This window comes from Coregonus lavaretus (genome assembly GCF_964263955.1).
Source record: "Coregonus lavaretus genome assembly, chromosome: 18".
Lineage (NCBI taxonomy): Eukaryota > Metazoa > Chordata > Actinopteri > Salmoniformes > Salmonidae > Coregonus > Coregonus lavaretus.
Window position 1 is genome coordinate 28,454,077 of NC_140005.1, and position 24,348 is coordinate 28,478,424.

Genomic DNA, 24,348 nt, shown 5'->3' on the forward strand with positions numbered 1-24,348 from the left:
GAAGGAACCATGAATTCTGCTCTGTATCAGATAATTCTACAGGAGAATGTCAGACCATCCGTCTGTGAGCTGAAGCTGAAGCGCAGCTGGGTCATGCAGCAAGACAATGATCCAAAACACACAATCAAGTCTACATGAAAATTGCTAAAAAGCAACAAATTGGACGTTTTGGAATGGCCTAGTCAAAGTCCAGACCTAATCCCAATTGAGATGTTGTGGCAGGACTTGAAACGAGCAGTTCATGCTTGAAAACCCACACGTCACTGAGTTAAAGCAGTTCTGCATGGAAGAGTGAGCCAAAATCCCTCCACAGCGACGTGAGAGACTGATCAACAACTACAGGAAGCATTTGGTTGGAGCCATTGCAGCTAAAGGTGGCACAACCAGTTATTGAGTGTAAGGGGGCAATTACTTTTTCACACAGGGGAATTGGGTGTTGCATAACTTTGTTTATGAAATAAATATGTAATTGTGTTATTTGTTCACTTATGTTCCCTTTATCTAATATTAGGTTTTGGTTGAAGATTTGATAACATTCAGTATCACAAATATGCAAAAGTAGAGAAAATTAGAAATGGGGCAAATACTTTTTCATTACATTTTACATTTTAGTCATTTAGCAGACACTCTTATCCAGAGCGACTTACAGTTAGTGAGTGCATACATTATTTTTATTTTATATAAATATATACACAGTGGGGGAAAAAAGTATTTAGTCAGGCACCAATTGTGCAAGTTCTCCCACTTAAATAGATGAGAGGCCTGTAATTTTCATCATAGGTACACGTCAACTATGACAGACAAATTGAGGAAAAAAAATCCAGAAAATCACATTGTAGGATTTTTTATGAATTTATTTGCAAATTATGGTGGAAAATAAGTATTTGGTCACCTACAAACAAGCAAGATTTCTGGCTCTCACAGACCTGTAACTTCTTCCTCCACTCGTTACCTGTATTAATGGCACCTGTTTGAACTTGTTATCAGTATAAAAGACACCTGTCCACGACCTCAAACAGTCACACTCCAAACTCCACTATGGCCAAGACCAAAGAGCTGTCAAAGGACACCAGAAACAAAATTGTAGACCTGCACCAGGCTGGTAAGACTGAATCTGCAATAGGTAAGCAGCTTGGTTTGAAGAAATCAACTGTGGGAGCAATTATTAGGAAATGGAAGACATACAAGACCACTGATAATCTCCCTCGATCTGGGGCTCCACGCAAGATCTCACCCCGTGGGGTCAAAATTATCACAAGAACGGTGAGCAAAAATCCCAGAACCACACGGGGGGACCTAGTGAATGACCTGCAGAGAGCTGGGACCAAAGTAACAAAGCCTACCATCAGTAACACACTACGCCGCCAGGGACTCAAATCCTGCAGTGCCAGACGTGTCCCCCTGCTTAAGCCAGTACATGTCCAGGCCCGTCTGAAGTTTGCTAGAGTGCATTTGGATGATCCAGAAGAGGATTGGGAGAATGTCATATGGTCAGATGAAACCAAAATATAACTTTTTGGTAAAAACTCAACTCGTCGTGTTTGGAGGACAAAGAATGCTGAGTTGCATCCAAAGAACACCATACCTACCGTGAAGCATGGGGGTGGAAACATCATGCTTTGGGGCTGTTTTTCTGCAAAGGGACCAGGACGACTGATCCGTGTAAAGGAAAGAATGAATGGGGCCATGTATCGTGAGATTTTGAGTGAAAACCTCCTTCCATCAGCAAGGGCATTGAAGATGAAACGTGGCTGGGTCTTTCAGCATGACAATGATCCCAAACACACCGCCCGGGCAACGAAGGTGTGGCTCCATAAGAAGCATTTCAAGGTCCTGGAGTGGCCTAGCCAGTCTCCAGATCTCAACCCCATAGAAAATCTTTGGAGGGAGTTGAAAGTCCGTGTTGCCCAGCGACAGCCCCAAAACATCACTGCTCTAGAGGAGATCTGCATGGAGGAATGGGCCAAAATACCAGCAACAGTGTGTGAAAACCTTGTGAAGACTTACAGAAAACGTTTGACTGTGTCATTGCCAACAAAGGGTATATAACAAAGTATTGAGAAACTTTTGTTATTGACCAAATACTTATTTTCCACCATAATTTGCAAATAAATTCATAAAAAATCCTACAATGTGATTTTCTGGATTTTTTTTTCTCATTTTGTCTGTCATAGTTGACGTGTACCTATGATGAAAATGACAGGCCTCTCATCTTTTTAAGTGGGAGAACTTGCACAATTGGTGGCTGACTAAATACTTTTTCCCCCCACTGTATATATTTTTTTCATACTGGCCCCCCGTGGGAATTGAACCCACAACCCTGGCGTTGCAAACACCATGCTCTACCAACTGAGCTACATCCCTGCCGGCCATTCCCTCCCATACCCTGGATGACGCTGGGCCAATTGTGCGCCTCCCCATGGGTCTCCCGGTCCCGGCCGGCTACGACAGAGCCTGGATACGAACCAGGATCTCTAGTGGCACAGCCAGCACTGCGATGCAGTGCCTTAGACCACTGTGCCACTCATAGCACTGTATGCTAACCTCGCCTCTTATTGTAATGGTGAGAGGTTAGGATGTCTTGGGGGTATGATATTTGTGCGGCTGTAACTTTTGGTCCCCTAAAATGGGGGGGACTATGTACAAAAAGTGCTGTAATTTCTAATGGTTCACCTGATACAGATGACAATACCCTCAAATTAAAGCCGATACCCACAGACTTCCAGTCATTTCTCTAACGCTAGTTAGTATTGGCTCTTGAAACTACATTTAACTTCCTTCATACTGGACACAGAGACATAAAAATGGCATCCACTAGTTCATCTGACTAGGGAAGTAGATAAAGGGCCTCATTGCCAAAATCCCAAAGTATCCCTTTAACCTCATTGTATCAGATTTAAATCCAAAGTGCTGGAGTACAGAGCCAAAACAACAAAAAATGTGTCACTGTCCCAATACTTTTGGAGCTCACTGTATGTGTTATATATTAAATTTGATGTTTTATTGATGTCATAAAGTATGTTTTTCTCCTTTGCAGCCAGCGGAACCTGGCTGAAATCACAGAGCTCATCCACACGGCCTTCCTGGTGCACCGTGGGATCGTCAACCTCAAGGAGTGGACCAACTCAGACGGACCCCTGAAGGACATGCAGTTTGGAAACAAGATGGCCGTTCTCAGTGGGGACTTCTTGCTCGCTAACGCCTGCACCGGACTGGCCCAGCTAAACAATACTAAGGTATGAAATAGTCATCATAGAAAGATTTCTTGCCCTGTAGCTTTTTTGTTCTGCTTTCAAATTAGTCTTCCAAAATGCAATCTGAATTCAGCCTTTTACCTGTGTGAGGTCTCAATAGATCTTCAGTGAGATGAAATGATACTTGACAATGTTGAGATCGTTGCAGTATGGCTAACGATATTGATGAGAACACAAACGGAGGAGTTTAAACACCACTTAATCTTCCTAGCTGTTGTGGATTGATTGAATCAACCAATCTTTTCTCTCACTTAGGCCACTGGCAGGCAGACAGATACTCACACACAAATAAAAAAATATGTTTGGGTGGGAATAATGCACCCGCATATACACAGTACGTAGAAGAGGTTGCGTTCTCGTATGACCTTCTACTCATTCTTGCCAAGCACTTCTGCAGATTATGTGTGTTAGTGTGTGTCTGTGCGTGCATGTGTCCGTGTCTGGGTGCGGGCATGGGGGTCACAGATCACTTCCAGTGCATACGCTGGCAACCCTTTGCTGACAGAATCTGTCACCAAGCTCAACTGTCAGAATGTGGCTGCACAAAATAACCTATTTTCTCTTTGCTTTGCAATCTTAACAAATTCTCCCCCCTGCCTCAGCTCAGATGGTTCATGCTCAGACAGAAAAACAGGCATTTAAAATGCCACCTAAAGTCATGGTGATCATGACAAAGGTGATAGTAGAAGTACCCCCCCCCCCCCCTCCCCTCAAATACATTTGGGCATATTACAGCAAAAACACATCTGGCAGCTTTCAGAGGTTGTCAGTGACAGTAAACATAGGCATTATTACATCTTAGTGTTATTCATAATATCTTATTTTTTATAATTAAATGACATTCTAGAGTTCCCCCTGCTGGACAAACATGCATGTCAAAATATGTTTGGGTGGGAATAATGCACCCCTATATACACAGTAAGTAGAAGAGGTTTCATTCTCGTACGGCCTTCTACCCACTCTTCCCCTCAGATGAAATCAATCAAATGTTATTGGTCATGTACACATATTTAGCAGATGTTATTGCAGGTGCATCAAAATGCTTATGTTTATGGCTCCAAAAGTACAGTATACCCAAAAATAAATACATTTTAAAAATATCAGAACGAGCAATGGCATAGCCCGGAATATATTACTATTTTTTACGTTGTAGAATAATAGTGAAGACATCAAAACTATGAAATAACACATGGAATCATGTGGTAACCAAAAAAGTGTTACACAAATTAAAATGTATTTTATATTTGAGATTCTTAAAATAGCCACCCTTTGCCTTGATGACAGCTTTGCACACTCTTGGCATTCACTCAACCAGCTTCACCTGGAATGCTTTTCCAACAGTCTTGATGTAGTTCCCACATATGATTTGTTTAACACTTTTTTGGTTAATACATGACACCATATGTGTTATTTCATAGTTTTGATGTCTTCACTTTTATTCTACATATGTAGAAATTAGTAAACATAAAGAAAAACCCTTGAATGAGTTTGGAATATATTCATTAGGCCTTAATCTATGGATTTCACATGACTGGGAATACAGATATGCATCTGTTGGTCAGACACCTTAAAAAAAGGTTGGGGCGAAAAAGAGAAATGCTCACTAACAGGGATGTAAACAAATTTGTGCACTAAATTTGAGAGAAATAAGCTTTTTCTGCATATGGAACATTTCTGGGATCTTTTATTTCAGCTCATGAAACATGGGACCAACACTTTACATGTTGCGTTGATATTTTTGTTCAGTATACATATACATTGAGTATATACGTTTTTGAACACCTGCTCTTTACATGACTGACCAGGTGAATCCAGGTGAAAGCAATGATCCATTATTGATGTCACTTCTAAATCCACTTCAATCAGTGTAGATTAAGGGGAGGAGACAGGTTAAAGAAGGATTTTTAAGCCTTGAGAAGATTGAGACATGGATTGTGTATTTGTGCCATTCAGATTTTGAATGGGCAAGACAAAAGATTTAAGTGCCTTTTAACGGGGTATGGTAGTAGGTGCCAGGCGCACCGGTTTGTGTCAAGAATTGCAACGCTGCTCGGATTTTCACGCTCAACAATTTCTTGTGTATCAAGAATGGTCCACCACCCAAAGAACATCCATCCAACTTGACACAACTGTGGGAAGCATTGGAGTCAACATGGGCCAGCATCCCTGTGGAACGTTTTCGACACCTTGTAGAGTCCATGCCCCGATGAATTGAGGCTGTTCTGAGGGCAACTCAATTTTAGGAAGGTGTTCCTAATGTTTGGTATACTCAGTGTATATACAGTGGCTTGCGAAAGTATTCGCCCCCCTTGGCATTTTTCCTATTTTGTTGCCTTACAACCTGGAATTAAAATAGATTTTTGGGGGGTTTGTATCATTCGATTTACACAACATGCCTACCACTTTGAAGATGCAAAATATATTTTTTTGTGAAACAAACAAGAAATAAGACAAATAAACAGAACTTGAGCGTGCATACAGTGAGGGGAAAAAAGTATTTGATCCCCTGCTGATTTTGTACGTTGGCCCACTGACAAAGACATGATCAGTCTATAATTTTAATGGTAGGTTTATTTGAACAGTGAGAGACAGAATAACAACAACAAAAAATCAGCATTTTAATGAGGGAAATAAGTATTTAGTACTTGGTGGCAAAACCCTTGTTGGCAATCACAGAGGTCAGACGTTTCTTGTAGTTGGCCACCAGGTTTGCACACATCTCAGGAGGGATTTTGTCCCACTCCTCTTTGCAGATCTTCTCCAAGTCATTAAGGTTTCGAGCCTGACGTTTGGCAACTCAAACCTTCTGCTCCCTCCACAGATTTTCTATGGGATTAAGGTCTGGAGACTGGCTAGGCCACTCCAGGACCTTAATGTGCTTCATCTTGAGCCACTCCTTTGTTGCCTTGGCCGTGTGTTTTGGGTCATTGTCATGCTGGAATACCCATCCACGACCCATTTTCAATGCCCTGATTGAGGGAAGGAGGTTCTCACCCAAGATTTGACGGTACATGGCCCTGTCCATCGTCCCTTTGATAAGATGAAATTGTCCTGTCCCCTTAGCAGAAAAACACCCCCAAAGCATAATGTTTCCACCTCCATGTTTGACGGTGGGGATGGTGTTCTTGGGGTCATAGGCAGCATTCCTCCTCCTCCAAACACGGCGAGTTGAGTTGATGCCAAAGAGCTTGATTTTGGTCTCATCTGACCACAACACTTTCACCCAGTTCTCCTCTGAATCATTCAGATGTTCATTGGCAAACTTCAGACGGGCCTGTATATGTGCTTTCTTGAGCAGGGGGACCTTGCGGGCGCTGCAGGATTTCAGTCCTTCACGGCGTAGTGTGTTACCAATTGTTTTCTTGGTGACTATGGTCCCAGCTGCCTTGAGATCATTGACAAGATCCTCCCGTGTAGTTCTGGGCTGATTCCTCACCGTTCTCATGATCATTGCAACTCCACGAGGTGAGATCTTGCATGGAGCCCCAGGCCGAGGGAGATTGACAGTTATTTTGTGTTTCTTCCATTTGCGAATAATCGCACCAACTGTTGTCACCTTCTCACCAAGCTGCTTGGCGATGGTCTTTAACCCATTCCAGCCTTGTGTAGGTCTACAATCTTGTCCCTGACATCCTTGGAGAGCTCTTTGGTCTTGGCCATGGTGGAGAGTTTGGAATCTGATTGATTGATTGCTTCTGTGGACAGGTGTCTTTTATACAGGTAACAAGCTGAGATTAGGAGCACTCCCTTTAAGAGTGTGCTCCTAATCTCAGCTCATTACGTGTATAAAAGACACCTGGGAGCCAGAAATCTTTCTGATTGAGAGGGGGTCAAATAATTATTTCCCTTATTAAAATGGAAATCAATTTATAACATTTTTGACATGTGTTTTTCTGGATTTTTTTGTTGTTATTCTGTCTCTCACTGTTCAAATAAACCTACCATTAAAATTATAGACTGATCATTTCTTTGGCAGTGGGCAAACGTACAAAATCAGCAGGGGATCAAATACTTTTTTCCCTCACTGTAACTATTCACCCCCCCCAAAGTCAATACTTTGTAGAGCCACCTTTTGCAGCAATTACAGCTGCAAGTCTCTTGGGGTATGTCTCTATAAACTTGGCACATCTAGCCACTGGGATTTTTGCCCATTCTTCAAGGCAACACTGCTCCAGCTCCTTCAAGTTGGATGGGTTCCGCTGGTGTACAGCAATCTTTAAGTCATACCACAGATTCTCAATTGGATTGAGGTCTGGGCTTTGACTAGGCCATTCCAAGACATTTAAATGTTCCCCTTAAACCACTCAAGTGTTGCTTTAGCAGTATGCTTAGGGTCATTGTCCTGCTGGAAGGTGAACCTCCTTCCCAGTCTCAAATCTCTGGAAGACTGAAACCGGTTTCCCTCAAGAATTTCCTTGTATTTAGCGCCATCCATTATTCCTTCAATTCTGACCAGTTTCCCAGTCCCTGCCGATGTGAAACATCCCCACAGCATGATGCTGCCACCACGCTTCACTGTGGGGATGGTGTTCTCGGGGTGATGAGAGGTGTTGGGTTTGCGCCAGACATAACGTTTTCCTTGATGGTCAAAAAGCTCAATTTTTGTCTCATCTGACCAGAGTACCTTCTTCCATATGTTTGGGGAGTCTCCCACATGCCTTTTGGCGAACACCAAACGTGTTTGCTTATTTTTTTCTTTAAGCAATGGCTTTTTTTCTGGCCACCCTTCCGTAAAGCCCAGCTCTGTGGAGTGTACGGCTAAAAGTGGTCCTATGGACAGATACTCCAATCTCCGCTGTGGAGCTTTGCAGCTACTTCAGGGTTATCTTTGGTCTCTTTGTTGCGTCTCTGATTAATGCCCTCCTTGCCTGGTCTGTGAGTTTTGGTGGGCGGCCCTCTCTTGGCAGGTTTGTTGTGGTGCCATATTCTTTCCATTTAAAAAAAATGGATTTAATGGTGCTCCGTGGGATGTTCAAAGTTTCTGATATTGTTTTATAACCCAAGCCTGATCTGTACTTCTCCACAACTTTGTCCCTGACCTGTTTGGAGGGCTCCTTGGTCTTCATGGTGCCGGTTGCTTGTTGGTGCCCCTTGCTTAGTGGTGTTGCAGACTCTGGGGCCTTTCAGAACAGATGTGTATATATACAGTGGGGAAAAAAAGTATTTAGTCAGCCACCAATTGTGCAAGTTCTCCCACTTAAAAAGATGAGAGAGGCCTGTAATTTTCATCATAGGTACACGTCAACTATGACAGACAAAATGAGAGAAAAAAAATCCAGAAAATCACATTGTAGGATTTTTAATGAATTTATTTGCAAATTATGGTGGAAAATAAGTATTTGGTCAATAACAAAAGTTTCTCAATACTTTGTTATATACCCTTTGTTGGCAATGACACAGGTCAAATGTTTTCTGTAAGTCTTCACAAGGTTTTCACACACTGTTGCTGGTATTTTGGCCCATTCCTCCATGCAGATCTCCTCTAGAGCAGTGATGTTTTGGGGCTGTCGCTGGGCAACACGGACTTTCAACTCCCTCCAAAGATTTTCTATGGGGTTGAGATCTGGAGACTAGCTAGGCCCTTCCAGGACCTTGAAATGCTTCTTACGAAGCCACTCCTTCGTTGCCCGGGCGGTGTGTTTGGGATCATTGTCATGCTGAAAGACCCAGCCACGTTTCATCTTCAATGCCCTTGCTGATGGAAGGAGGTTTTCACTCAAAATCTCACGATACATGGCCCCATTAATTCTTTCCTTTACACGGATCAGTCGTCCTGGTCCCTTTGCAGAAAAACAGCCCCAAAGCATGATGTTTCCACCCCCATGCTTCACAGTAGGTATAGTGTTCTTTGGATGCAACTCAGCATTCTTTGTCCTCCAAACACGACGAGTTGAATTTTTACCAAAAAGTTATATTTTGGTTTCATCTGACCATATGACATTCTCCCAATCCTCTTCTGGATCATCCAAATGCATTCTAGCAAACTTCAGACGGGCCTGGACATGTACTGGCTTAAGCAGGGGGACACGTCTGGCACTGCAGGATTTGAGTCCCTGGCGGCGTAGTGTGTTACTGATGGTAGGCTTTGTTACTTTGGTCCCAGCTCTCTGCAGGTCATTCACTAGGTCCCCCCGTGTGGTTCTGGGATTTTTGCTCACCGTTCTTGTGATCATTTTGACCCCACGGGGTGAGATCTTGCGTGGAGCCCCAGATCGAGGGAGATTATCAGTGGTCTTGTATTTCTTCCATTTCCTAATAATTGCTCCCACAGTTGATTTCTTCAAACCAAGCTGCTTACCTATTGCAGATTCAGTCTTCCCAGCCTGGTGCAGGTCTACAATTTTGTTTCTGGTGTCCTTTGACAGCTCTTTGGTCTTGGCCATAGTGGAGTTTGGAGTGTGACTGTTTGAGGTTGTGGACAGGTGTCTTGACTGATAACAAGTTCAAACAGGTGCCATTAATACAGGTAACGAGTGGAGGACAGAGGAGCCTCTTAAAGAAGAAGTTACAGGTCTGTGAGAGCCAGAAATCTTGCTTGTTTGTAGGTGACCAAATACTTATTTTCCACCATAATTTGCAAATAACTTCATAAAAAATCCTACAATGTGATTTTCTAGATTTTTTTTTCTCAATTTGTCTGTCAGAGTTGACGTGTACCTATGATGAAAATTACAGGCCTCTCATCTTTTTAAGTGGGAGAACTTGCACAATTGGTGGCTGACTAAATACTTTTTTTCCCCACTGTATACTGAGATCATGTGCCAGATCATGTGACACTTAGATTGCACACAGGTGAACTTTATTTAACTAATTATGTGACTTCTGAAGGTAATTGTTTGCACCAGATCTTATTTAGGGGCTTCATAGCAAAGGGGTGAGTACATATGCACTCTCAACTTTTCCGTTATTTTTTTTATTTTTGTTTGAAACAAGTAATTTTTTTCATTTCGTGTATGTCCATTACATGAAATCCAAATAAAAATCCATTTAAATTACAGGTTGTAATGCAACAAAATAGGAAAAACGCCAAGGGGGATGAATACTTTTGCAAGGCACTGTACAGTATGTATATGATGGTGTGTATATATACATTATGGACAGTATATGAATAGGAAAGGTGAGTACAGCAGTAGTTATATAGGATAAGCCTTGACTAGAATACAGTATATACATATGTTGTGGGTAAAACAGTATGTAAACATGATTAAAGTGACCAGTGTTCAATGACTATGTAACAGGGACTAAGTTCAGGGCAAGGTACTGGGCGGAGGCCAGCTAGTGGTGACTATTTAACAGTCTGATGGCCTGGAGATAGAAGCTGTTTCTCTCGGTCCCAGCTTTGATGCACCTGTACCGTCTCTGCAGTCTAGATGGTAGCAGGGTGAACAGGCTGTGGCTCGGGTGGCTGAGGTCCTTGATCTTCTTGGCCTTCCTGTGACACCGGGTGCTGTAGATGTCCTGGAGGGCAGGCAGTGTGCCCCCGGTGATGCGTTGGGCTGACTGCACCACCCTCTGGAGAGCCCTGCGGTTGCAGACCAGGCGGTGATACAGCCTGACAGGATGCCCTCAATGGTGCATCTGTAGAAGTTTGTGAGGGACTTTAGAGGCCAAGCTGATTTTCTACAGCCTCCCAAAGGTTGAAGAGACGCTGTAGTGCCTTCTCCACCACACTGTCTGTGTGGATGGACCATTTCAGATTGTCAGTGATGTGCACGCCGAGGAACTTGAAGCTTTTCACCCTCTCCACTGCGGCCCTGTCGATGTGGATGAGGGGGGGTGGTCGCTCTGCTGTCTCCTGAAGTCCACGAACAGCTCCTTCATTTTGTTGGAGAGGTTATTTTCCCTAAATACTCCGCCAGGGCCCTGCAGGCTGTGTCGTCAAGGTTGGTAATTAGGCCTACCACTGTTGTCGTCAGCAAACTTGATGATTGAGTTGGAGACGTGCGTGGCCACGCATCCATGGGTTAAAAGGGAGTACAGGAGGTGAAAGTTTCACAAGCATTGTAAAGCATAGCCTAGTTGAAATGTCAAAATGTAGTACTCACAAATGTGTCTAAACTATGTTTGTGACACTGCCTCCTAAACAAAAGGACAATGACAAATAGAGAACCCGATTCAATCCTTGATGGAAAATATATACAGTACCAGTCAAAAGTTTGGACACACCTACTCATTCAAGGGTTTTTCTTTATTTTTACTATTTTTTACATTGTAGAATAATAGTGAAGACATCAAAACTATGAAATAACACATATGGAATTATGTAGTCCCCAAAAAAGTGTTAAACAAATCAAAATATATTTAATATTTGAGATTCTTCAAATAGCCACCCTTTGCCTTGATGACAGCTTTGCACACTCTTGGCATTCTCTCAACCAGCTTCACCTGGAATGCTTTTCAACAGTCTTGAAGGAGTTCCCACATATGCTGAGCACTTGTTGGCTGCTTTTCCTTCACTCTGCTTTCCGACTCATCCCAAACCATCTCAATTGGGTTGAGTTCGGGGGATTGTGGAGGCCAGGTCATCTGATACAGCACTCCATCACTCTCCTTCTTGGTAAAATAGCCCTTATACAGCCTGGAGGTGTGTTGGGTCATTGTCCTGTTGAAAAACAAATGATAGTCCCACTAAGCCCAAACCAGATGGGATGGCGTATCGCTGCAGAATACTGTTGTAGCCATGCTGGTTAAGAGTGCCTTGAATTCTAAATAAATCCCAGACAGTGTCACCAGCAAAGCACCCCCACACCATAATGCCTCCTCCTCCATGCTTTACTGTGGGAACTACACACAGTGGTTTGAACCAAAAATCTCAAATTTGGACTCCAGCCCAAAGGACACATTTCTACTGGTCTAATGTCCATTGCTCGTGTTTCTTGGCCCAAGCAGGTCTCTTCTTATTATTGGTGTCCTTTAGTAGTGGTTTATTTGCAGCAATTCAACCATGAAGGCCTGATTCACACAGTGCCCTCTGAACAGTTGATGTTGAGTTGATGTCTGTTACTTGAACTCTGTGAAGCATTTATTTGGGCTGCAATTTCTGAGGCTGGTAACTCTAATAAACTTATCCTCTGCAGCAGAGGTAACTCAGGGTCTTCCATTCCTGTGGCGGTCCTCATGAGAGACAGTTTCATCATAGTGCGTGATGGTTTTTGAGACTGCACTTGAAGAAACGTTGAAAGTTCTTGAAATGTTCCGTATTGACTGACATTCATGTCTTAAAGTAATGATGGACTGTCGTTTCTCTTTGCTTATTTGAGCTGTTCTTGCCATAAAATGGACTTGGTCTTTTACCAAATAGGGTTATCTTCTGTATACTTCTGTCCCCCCCCCCCTCCCCCTCCCCCTCCCCCTCCCCCTCCCGTCACAACACAACTGATTGGCTCAAACGTGTTATTTCATAGTTTTGATGTCTTCACTATTATTCTACAATGTAGAAAATAGTAAAAATAAAGAAAAACCCTTGAATGAGTAGGTGTGTCCAAACTTTTGACTTGTAGTGTATATCAAGATTTTTTTGTTATTGTGTTTGTGTGTCACACCAAGACAGACATGACTGTAGTAGCAGTCGTAGCATTAGCGCTTGGAGGTTTCACAAAAACCAGGGCATTTCTTTAGGGGAGCAATTCATCAGGATTATGTGTCCCGGTCTTGAGAGGAATCCTAGGCCGGTACTTGTATAAATGGTAAAGTGATCTCAGAGCCCAGCTCCGGTTTCTCTCCCTCACAGACCTGTCGGCAAAACACGATCCGCCTGGATTTGGGAATAGAGTAAGGGGGAGGCGGGGGCTTATCTGAAACTTTCCAAATAAAGACCCCCCCTCTTCATTTTCCTCATTCCCAGCCTAGCAAAGACCGCACATCTGGTAGCACTGTAGGTGCATTGTCCTTTTGGGCCTTTCGTGAGACTTGAGTTCCTTTAATATTTCCTAAAGGATCTGGTTACCCAGAGGGCACTACTAACACTCTGATAGAGACACAGTGCCACCATACTTGCAAATTATGAAAAAAAACGTATTGAATGTATTGAGGGAGTACAACGTATGTATTCTCTTTTTCTTGTCATCTACGTGTGAGCGAGGGTGCTATTTCAAATGTAGTCATGGATGCCCCCTGCAAGAGGGATTTGGCAACTGCAGACAGATGACACAAAGGTTTACATTTACGTCATTACAAATTGGTGCATTCAACTTATGATAGCCAGTGGGACAACCACATTTTTTTTATGGGGGGGGGGGGGGGGTAGAAGGATTACTTTATACTATTCCAGGTATTCCTTAAAGAGGTAGGGTTTCAAGTGTCTCCGGAAGGTGGTCAGTGACTCCGCTGTCCTGGCGTCGTGGGGGAGCTTGTTCCACCATTGGGGTGCCAGAGCAGCGAATAGCTTTGACTGGGCTGAGCGGGATCTGTGCTTCCGCAGAGGTAGGGGGGCTAGCAGGCCAGAGGTGGATGAACGTAGTGCCCTCGTTTGGGTGTAGGGTCTGATCAGAGCCTGAAGGTAAGGAGGTGCCGTTCCCCTCACAGCTCCGTAGGCAAGCACCTTGGTGTTGTAGTAGATGCGAGCCTCAACTGGAAGCCAGTGGAGTGTGCGGAGGAGCGGGGTGACGTGAGAGAACTTGGGAAGGTTGAACACCAGACGGGCTGCAGCGTTCTGGATAAGTTGTAGGGGTTTAATGGCACAGGCAGGGAACCCAGCCAACAGCGAGTTGCAGTAATCCAGACGGGAGATGACAAGTGCCTGGATTAGGACCTGTGCCGCTTTCTGTGTAAGGTAGGGTCGTACTCTGCGAATGTTGTAGAGCATGAACCTGCAGGTTCGGGTCACCGCTTTGATGTTAGCGGAGAACGACAGGGTGTTGTCCAGGGTCACGCCAAGGTTCTTTGCACTCTGGGAGGAGGACACAATGGAGTTGTCAACCGTGATGGCGAGATCATGGAGCGGGCAGTCCTTCTCCGGGAGGAAGAGCAGCTCCGTCTTGCCGAGGTTCAGCTTGAGGTGGTGATCCGACATCCACACTGACAAAGCTGTTCAGCCTCCCAAAATCATTGACTTGGCATCCCAAAGGTCACAATTTTACCTGGGGCAAGTTGAATCCTAAGTAAGAAAACAAATTAAGTAAGAAGAACCTTTCCTTTTTGAACATTTATTCCACTACATGCCCACACACCTGGACCTAGTAGACTTGTGAGAATTCCTCGAAGACGAGGGAGGGTGCTAGTGAAGAACATCTTGATCATGATGAATGTACAATACCACCCAGCGACACACTGTTGAACAGAGTGAAGTTATATCTAAAACAAGAAGAAGAAGTTATCAATACTGAGTTGGGTTCTTAATGACAAAGAACCACAGCACCAGATGTCAGACCACTGCTCAAGAGCCTCATCAACCCCCACGACATTTCCTGATTTCTGCTTTGCCATCTGCCTTTCAGCTCCTCAGACTTGACACGTGATAAAGCCTCATAATAATACAGTTTAAACTGGAGGTCGCTATAAATAAGATTCAAATTGACAAAGCTCAGTCCGGGTGTGCTTAATGAAAACAGCAGGCAGTCCTCAGCCAGTCCACACTGGTCCGATAATGAGCTGGCAATGTGAGGAATTAGAGATGGTCAATTTACAGCCCAGACACCCACTAAGTCTCCACCCTTATGTTTACAGCCACCGCCTTAGTCTAGGCCCCATCCTCTATACCAAGGATCATCAACTAGATTCAGCTGCGGGACAATTTTTTTCTTGAGTGGATGTTCAGGGGGCCGGAACATAATTACAAATAATTGTAGACTGCAACTTTTCTGCAAGAAGCCCAAACATAAATAATATTTGGGTAACACTTTACTTGACACCCAGCATCATAACACGGCCATAACCATGTAATAATATGTCATACGAGCTGACATAACTTGTCATAACCTACCATAATATGGTCATAACACTGTCATGACCCATATATTTACACTTGTTGTGACATATATTGCGTTATTTTATGGCGGGTTATGACACGTACATAAGAGTGTCAAAACCCATATTTATTCAAATGTGTTTTTTCCCTGCCAAGAACTTTCTTTTCGTTTGAAAGTTTTTTTCTTAAGTCCTTTGTTGTAATTAATTATTTACAGTCATGTTTTTTTCATCATATTAATAACTTGCAGAAAATACACTTTGACACTCATGAAGCATTATGACCGTCATAATCATATAAGCCAGATAGGCCTATCACGTACATGTCCTTATGTCAATCATCAGTCAAAAAGAGGGTGTCTTGTCCTGCTCCTGCATTTATCCCAGTCATCAGCAACAGAGCATTGGGGTATGTCTGACATCAATTTGTGCGCAATTACAATGATAATTTAAAATGGTCAATTTCATAAAATGTTGTATAACATAAACATACTGTTGACAAGTAGGCTATGGTGTAATGGTATGTTTTGGCTTGTGTGGTAGATTTTGTGGGTTTTGACACTCTTATGTAGTTGTCATAACCAGCCATAAAATAATGCAATATATGTCACAATAGGTCTAAATGAATCGAATCAAATTTTATTTGCCACATGCGCCGAATACAACAGGTGTAGACATTACCGTGAAATGCTTACTTACAGCCCTTAAACAATGCATTAATTTTTTTATAAAAAAGTAAAATAAAACAACAAAAAAGTGTTGAGAAAAAAAGAGCAGAAGTAAAATAAAATAACAGTAAAGAGGCTATATACAGGGGGGTACCGGTGCAGAGTCAATGTGCGGGGGCACCGGCTAGTTGAGGTAATATGTACAGTTGAAGTCGGAAGTTCACATACACCTTAGCCAAATACATTTAAACTCAGTTTTCACAATTCCTGACATTTAATCCTAGTAAACATTCCCTGTCTTAGGTCAGTTAGGATCACCACTTTATTTTAAGAATGTGAAATGTCAGAATAATAGTAGAGAGAATGATAAATTTAAGCTTTTATTACTTTCATCACATTCTCAGTGGGTCAGAAGTTTACATACACTCAATTAGTATTTGGTAGCATTGCCTTTAAATTGTTTAACTTGGGTCAAACGTTTCAGGTAGCCTTCCACAAGCTTCCCACAATAAGTTGGGTGAATTTTGGCCCATTGCTCCTGACAAAGCTGGTGTAACTGAGTCAGGTTTGTAGGCCTCCTTGCTCGCACACGCTTTTTCAGTTCTGCCCACACATTTTCTATAGGATTGAGGTCAGGGCTTTGTGATGGCCACTCCAATACCTTGACTTTGTTGTCCTTAAGCCATTTTGCCACAACTTTGGAAGTATGCTTTGGGTCATTGTCCATTTGGAAGACCCATTTGCGACCAAGCTTTAACTTCCTGACTGATGTCTTGAGATGTTGCTTCAATATATCCACATAATTTTCCTTCCTCATGATGCCATCTAATTTGTGAAGTGCACCAGTTTCTCATGCAGCAAAGCACCCCCACAGCATGATGCTGCCATCCCTGTGCTTCACGGTTGGGATGGTGTTCTTCGGCTTGCAAGCGTTCCCCTTTTTCCTCCAAACATAACGATCGTCATTTTTGTTAGTTCTATTTTTGTTTCATCAGACCAGAGGACATTTCTCCAAAAAGTACGATCTTTGTCCCCATGTGCAGTTGCAAACCGTAGTCTGGCTTTTATGGCGGTTTTGGAGCAGTGCCTTCTTCCTTGCTGAGCGGCCTTTCAGGTTATATCGATATAGGACTTGTTTTACTGTGGATATAGATACTTTTGTACCGGTTTCCTCCAGCATCTTCACAAGGTCCTTTGCTGTTGTTCTGGGATTGATTTGCACTTTTCGCACCAAAGTACGTTCATCTCTAGGAGACAGAATGCGTCTCCTTCCTGAGCAGTATGACGGCTGCGTGGTCCCATGGTGTTTATACTTGCGTACTATTGTTTGTACAGATGAACGTGGTACCTTCAGGCGTTTGGAAATTGCTCCCAAGGATGAACCAGACTTGTGGAGGCCTACAATTTTCTTTCTGAGGTCTTGGCTGATTTCTTTTGATTTTGCAAAGATGTCAAGCAAAGAGGCACTGTGTTTGAAGGTAGGCCTTGAAATACATCTACAGGTACACCTCCAATTGACATGACATCATTTTCTGGAATTTTCCAAGCTGCTTAAAGGCACAGTCAACTTAGTGTATGCAAACTTCTGACCCACTGGAATTGTGATACAGTGAATTATAAGTGAAATAATCTGTCTGTAAACAATTGTTGGAAAAAGTACTTGTGTCATGCACAAAGTAGATGCCCTAACCGACTTGCCAAAACTATAGTTTGTTAACAAAGAATGTGTGGAGTGGTTGAAAAATGAGTTTTAATGACTCCAACCTAAGTGTATGTAAACTTCTGACTTCAACTGTACATGTGGGTAGAGTTAAAGTGACTATGCATAAATAATTAACAGAGTAGCAGCAGCGTAAAAAGATGGGGTGGTGGTGGGGGGGCAGTGCAAATAGTCCGGGTATGATTAGCTGTTCAGGAGTCTTATGGCTTGGGGGTAGAAGCTGTTGAGAAGCCTTTTGGACCTAGACTTGGCGCTCTGGTACCGCTTGTCGTGCGGTAGCAGAGAGAACAGTCTATGACTAGGGTGGCTGGAGTCTTTGACAATTTTGAGGGCCTTCCTCTGACACCGCCTGGTATAGAGGTCCTGGATGGCAGAAAGCTTGGCCCCAGTGATGTACTGGGTCGAACGCACTACCCTCTGTAGTGCCTTGCGGTCGGAGGCCGAGCAGTTGCCATACCAGGCGGTGATGCAACCAGTCAGGATGCTCTCGATGATGCAGCTGTAGAACCTTTTGAGGATCTGAGGACCCATGCAAATCTTTTCAGTCTCCTGAGGGGGAATAGGCTTTGTCATGCCCTCTTCACGACTGTCTTGGTGTGTTTGGACCATGATAGTTCGTTGGTGATGTGGACACCAAGGAACTTGAAGCTCTCAACCTGTTCCACTACAGCCCCCGTCGATGAGAAATATATGTCATGACAGTGTTCTGACCATATTATGACAAGTTATGTCAGCTGTTATGACATTGTTATGACCGTGTCATGATGCTGGGTGTCAAGTAAAGTGTTACCCAATGACTAAAACATAATAGTTTCAAACCTTGCTTACATTTGTATACTATCACATATCTTTCTATTATGCGTGGGAATACTTTGGGGAACAGATTTCCAACATTAAAATCACTTGGAGCTGGAGTTATTTGCTCAGAAAACATGGGGGGCCAAATACAATCCAGTTGGAACCCTGCCCTATACCATCACCATCTCTCTTTAGAGCAATTTCAATAATACATAAAGTGCTTTCATGGTGGTTAACCAAAGCTTTTTTCTTTTGTGTTTGACAGGTTGTGGAGTTGATCTCGAGTGCCATTGGTGACTTGGTGCAGGGAATCTACCATGAGATGCCCAACAGTTTGGAGGTAAGACAATTTCCATACCACTACCAGGGACACCCTCGCCAGCTACAGTATAGCTAGTTACAAGTAGCTAGTTAGCTGTAAACTCACCTAAACAAACTGCACTATCAATTTAGGAGTCTACTATCTCACAATGTTCAACCTGCAGATCGTTGTGCCTCACAGAGTGGAGTCTTAACATTTGCAACTGCAGATATATTTTTGAGGAGATGGGAAACGTTGCCCATGCTACGTCAATAGGCCGCGCGGTGCATTCTGTGCGATTCTGGGACAAGGAGTGCTCTCCTTCAAGGAGTGAATGGCACTAGCTCAAAAACCCAACATTAGCACACATTTTGTCTACAAGAAGCACAACATTACAAATGTTTTCCGAGATGTGAGATAATTAACTTGCTATCTGTAATATCGTATAGCTTTGTAATCGTGACATTACATACTTTAGAGGAAAATAGGCCCGTTTCTCGAACTATACACTGACTTTGAGACAATTAGCTTAGCAACCGTGTGACGTAGCATGGCAACGTGAACGCAATTGGTCGACAGTCTGTTGGGTGGGGCATTATACGTTCCTTCATTCATTGGATTCCTATCTCCTTTCTATAATATCTCTGGCAACGCACCCTGGACTAAAGAGGCAGACAAATAGGAAAAATGTGCTAGACCCTCTGTTAAATTATACATTTCTCAAGGTAGGAATATAGCAAAAATATGATCGATAGCTCATTCGAGAGAAGACATCCTCCTGAGTTATGACATCGGACTGTATTGAAATCTGACATGTATGATAAACGTTTTTGCAATCTAGAAGTCGTATTCCTATTAACTTCCAGTGTAGTGAGAGTGACTTTATCACAGTGTTACTTCATACTGGCCGGATTTCTGCCTGCTTGAACGCCAATAACTCAGATTTACATGAAAACATGAAATTACCCAGGGAATCGATAGAACATCACTCAGAGATGCACAAAAACAATATAACATTCAAAATGGGTGAACCTTTCCTTTTAAGTATCTGTCTTATGCAATCATACCAAACAAAGCAAATCATACTAATTTGAGTGGCTCCTATTTACATTTACTATGTTACGTCTAGTCTGTGAGACCAGGCTGCCAGAAAGGTACATTAGCAGGCCACTCATATGATGTATTTTGTCAGGATGTAGCCCAGTGTTAAGATTGGATATAGGAAAATATGGGCTTCTCCTTTCCAACTTCCCGCCCGTTTTTAATGCTGTAGGCTATTTTACATTCAGCAAGCAAGAGCAATCATGGATCTCTCGTCCAATAGGCTATTAGTAGATTAAAGAAAATAAGTCAAAGTAAGTGTCCAACAAGCTTTTGAGACTATTCTGGCTTTTCCTGGGACTCCACAAGATGATTTAAGAAGAAAAGCTGTGACAGAGGCCAGGGGCCTCATTTATAACCGTTGTGTAAATGTAACACTAAATATCGGTGTGCGCACAAAAATATTGAGATTTATAAACTTGCCGCGAGCCATACATACGCCTGTTTCCCATTATAAATCAGACCTGTTGTGAAAGTGTTGCACGCGTGAACGAGCATTATAACTTTTATGGTGACAATTATGCCCTTATTTGCTGTATACAGTGCATTCGGAAAGTATTCAGACCCCTTGACCTTTTCCACATTTTGTTATGTTACAGCCTTATTCTAAAATGGATCAAATTATTGTTTTCCTCATCAATCTACACACAATACCCCATAATGACAAAGTGAAAACAGGTTTTTAGAATTTTTTTGCAAATGTATTAAAAATAAAAAACAGATACATTATTTTCCATGAGTATTCAGACCTTTTGCTATGAGACTCGAAATTGAGCTCAGGTGCATCCTGTTTCCATTGATCATCCTTGATGTTTCTACAACTTGGAGTCCACCTGTGGTAAATTCAATTGATTGGACATGATTTGGAAAGGCACACACCTGTCTATATAAGGTCCCACAGTTGACAGTGCCTGTCAGAGCAAAAACCAATGAAAAAGAAAAGGAGAGCCGCACACTCTAGGAGCTCAGATGCAATAATGTAATATCCTAATAACCAACGTTTCGACAGACAAGCTGTCTTCATCAGGGTATAATAACAAACACTGCGGGTCACTAGTTTATATAGTGTCAAAGGACACACGCAGGTGTCTGTAATCATGGCCGGGTGTGGCCTAATAGCATTGGTTAATTCACAGATCAACAGAACTTACAAAAAACATGTATAGCATACGATCATAGATACAACTTGCCAAATAGGCCCACAAACATTTACAATGAATAGCAAAATCACAATAATCACAAGAATGGCTTCAAATCAAAGTATACGTTGAGACCGAAGGGAGCAAGGGTCTTTAAATTAAAGATCCAGGTAGCCTCTCGTTTTAACAATAAGTTGTCGAGGTCACCCCCTCTCCTAGGCAGGGTGACATGTTCGATGCCGATATAACGTAGGGACGAAATCGAGTGGTTCGCTTCCAAAAAGTGGGCAGCGACTGGGTATGTCGAGTTTTTGCACCTAATGGTGCTACGTTGCTCCGAGATCCGTTACACTTGTAGTTTCCATCCGGTAGAGGCGCAAATAGACGTTGTACAGGGATATTTAGGGGTGGTAAATCCGAGTTTACCAATTGATCTCTGATGTTTCTGCCCCGCGAGAATACAACCAAGGGAGGGTCCGAAAACACATTTCCAATACTGTCATCGGATCTTAGAATGTGCCAATGTTTGTGAACGATTCCCTTAATTTGTTCAGTGCACTTTGAATAGCGTGTAGTTAGAACGCAATAATGCTTATTTTTGCGAGACTGTCCCTGAAAGAGGTCAAGTCTCAATTTGTTTTGAATTTTCTCAATAGCAGTGTTAATCTGACCATTTATGTACCCCCTCTCCTTGAATTTTCTTTGCGTCGCAGCCATATTTCAGTCGAAATCTGATTTGGTTTTTAGAAATTATTTTGATTAGACATAATTGGCTGTAGGGCAAACAGTTTTTCAAGGAAAGCGGGTGACAACTATCAGCCCTCAACAAACTGTTACGATCAGTAGGTTTCCTGTAAAGATCAGTGTATAGAACATTATCCTCACACAAAATCAGAAGATTGTGTGTCAGATTGCATAGTAAATCTCAGGTGCTCAGAACAAGAGTTAAGAAAAGCATGGAATGCCTGGAGCTGTTTTTAAATCACCCCTCCATAGAACAAAAATATCATCAATGTACCGTTTCCAAATAATAATGTTAGGCAAGAAAACATTTTTGAGAGGATTGAAAATGGACTGTTTCTCCATGTCACCTACATGCAAATTAGCATAGTTAGAAGCCATAGGGGATCCCATAGCAGTACCCTTCGTCTGAATAAAGAAATCATTTAGAAACATTAAGTAGTTGTGTGTGAGTACTATTTCAGCCAATGTTATAATGCATGCACTGGAAGGTAGTTCATTTGGGTCATGTTGCAGAAGAAAATGTTCCATGGCTTCAATACCGCCCTCGTGTGGAATATTCGTATAGAACGACTCAACATCAAAAGTAACTAGCAAGGTATTATCAGGGAGAGGATCAAGAGATTCAAGAGCAAAATCCAAGCCATGAGGTCGAAGGAATTGTCCGTAGAGCTCTGAGACAGCATTGTGTCGAGGCACAGATCTGGGGAAGGGTACCACAAAATGTCAGCAGCATTGAAGGTCCCCGAAAACACAGTGGCCTCCATCATTCTTAAATGGAAGAAGTTTGGAACCACCAAGACTCTTCCTAGAGCTGGCCGCCTGGCCAAACTGAGCAATCGGGGGAGAAGAGCCTTTGTCAGGGAGGTAACCATGAACCCAATGGTCACTCTGACAGAGGTCCAGAGTTCCACTGTGGAAATGGGAGAACCTTCCACAAGGACAACCATCTCTGCAGCACTCCACCAATCAGGCCTTTATGGTAGAGTGGCCAGACGGAAGCCACTCCTCAGTAAAAGGCACATGACAGCCCGCTTGGAGTTTGCCAAAAGGCACCTAAAGGACTCTCAGACCATGAGAAAAGATTCTCTGGTCTGGTGAAATCAAGATTGCCAAGTGTCACTTCTGGAGGAAACCTGGCACCATCCCTACGGTGAAACATGGTGGGGGCAGCATCATGCTGTGGGGATGTTTTTCAGCGACAGGGACTGGGAGACTAGTCAGGATCGAGAGATCCTTGATGAAAATCTGCTCCAGAGCGCTCCGGACCTCAGACTGGGGCGAAGGTTCACCTTCCAACAGGATAACAACCCTAAGCACACAGCCAAGACAACGCAGGAGTGGCTTTGGGACAAGTCTCTGAATGTCCTTTTAGTGGCCCAGCCAGAGCCCGGACTTGAACCCGATCAAACATCTCTGGAGAGACCTGAAAATAGCTGTGCAGCGACGCTCCCCATCCAACCTGACAGAGCTTGAGAGGATCTGCAGAGAAGAATGAGAGAAACTCCCCAAATACAGGTGTGCGAAGCTTGTAGCGTCATACCCAAGAATACTTGAGGCCGTAATCGCTGCCAAAGGTGCTTCAACAAAGTACTGAGTAAAGGGTCTGAATACTTATGTAAAAATGTCTAAACCGGTTTTTGCTTTGTCATTATGGGGTATTGTGTGTAGATTGATGAGGGAAAAAAATCCATTTTAGAATAAGGCTGGAAAAAGTCAAGGGGTCTGAATACTTTCCGAATGCACTGTACTTTGGAAGTATTGGAATTAGGCCAAGAAATAGGAAATAGCAATGCATGGCAAACTTCATCATATGTTTTTGGAGAGGTTGGCAGAATGTTTTCTTTTGCAGTGACATTTGCTGTATCTGACAGTGTCTGAAAGACAAAAATAAGTACACATTGTTGTGGACCTGTAAACAGATCGTTTGATTTCAATAATGTTTTGCATTTACTTTTTCCCAAAATATGCTAAATATGCTGCACGGCCCGTGAATTCTGAAACATTGTCTACTTTGATTTGTTTTACTACGGTAGGCATACCTACAGTGGTAGCCTACACACTTCAATGCAAAAGATCAACCATCTGTTTACCTGTTAAATTCTACTGTATGTTATAAACCGCGCTCCCTTTCAGATGCAAAAACTTGAAATTATATAATATCCAATAGGCACAATGAGTGATGTGCATAGTAATATGCTGTATGGCTACTTGGGGAATATAAACTCATCATGGCCAGAAAAGGTGAGGAATTTATTCCGCAATGGTTAGTAACATGTATTATGTTAATAAATGAAATACTGTCTACTCGAGAAATGTCACATTACAGTATTCAGACGTAGTAGCCTACAAACGTCAATGGAAAAGGTGCACCGTCTGTTCTACCATTAATAATCCATCTGTGCGTCAATCAAAGTAACATAATAAAAAAATCCCTATCAAAATCCGTCAGTTTAAGCTAGAGAGATGTTTTTTGCATGGCTGCGTCTGCAGTTGAAGGTGGCTGAGCTACAGCAGTATTTGTCAGACCTGAGACCTCCCGAAAATCGGGTCTACTAAGCTAACATATGGAGTTATTTTAAGATTTTCTCATGGTCTAACAAACAGCGCTGTAGCTCGGCCACCTTCCACCGCGGATGAGGAAGGCGGATGCGGTGGATTGAGACGCAGCCCATGCAAAAATATATCTCTAGCTTAAACTAACGGATTTTTATGCGGATTT

General features: G+C 42.8%; 1 protein-coding gene across 1 annotated transcript in view; it reads left to right on the forward strand.

The window, feature by feature from the left end:
* LOC311145231 (all trans-polyprenyl-diphosphate synthase PDSS2-like) overlaps positions 1–24,348 on the forward strand; it is a 64,629-nt gene that overhangs the window by 26,934 nt on the left and 13,347 nt on the right. Inside the window, exons 3-4 of the mRNA XM_084181463.1 lie at positions 3,038–3,236; positions 18,610–18,684. Coding sequence (XP_084037589.1) covers positions 3,038–3,236; positions 18,610–18,684 — 274 coding nt within the window. The remainder of the gene's footprint in view (positions 1–3,037; positions 3,237–18,609; positions 18,685–24,348) is intronic.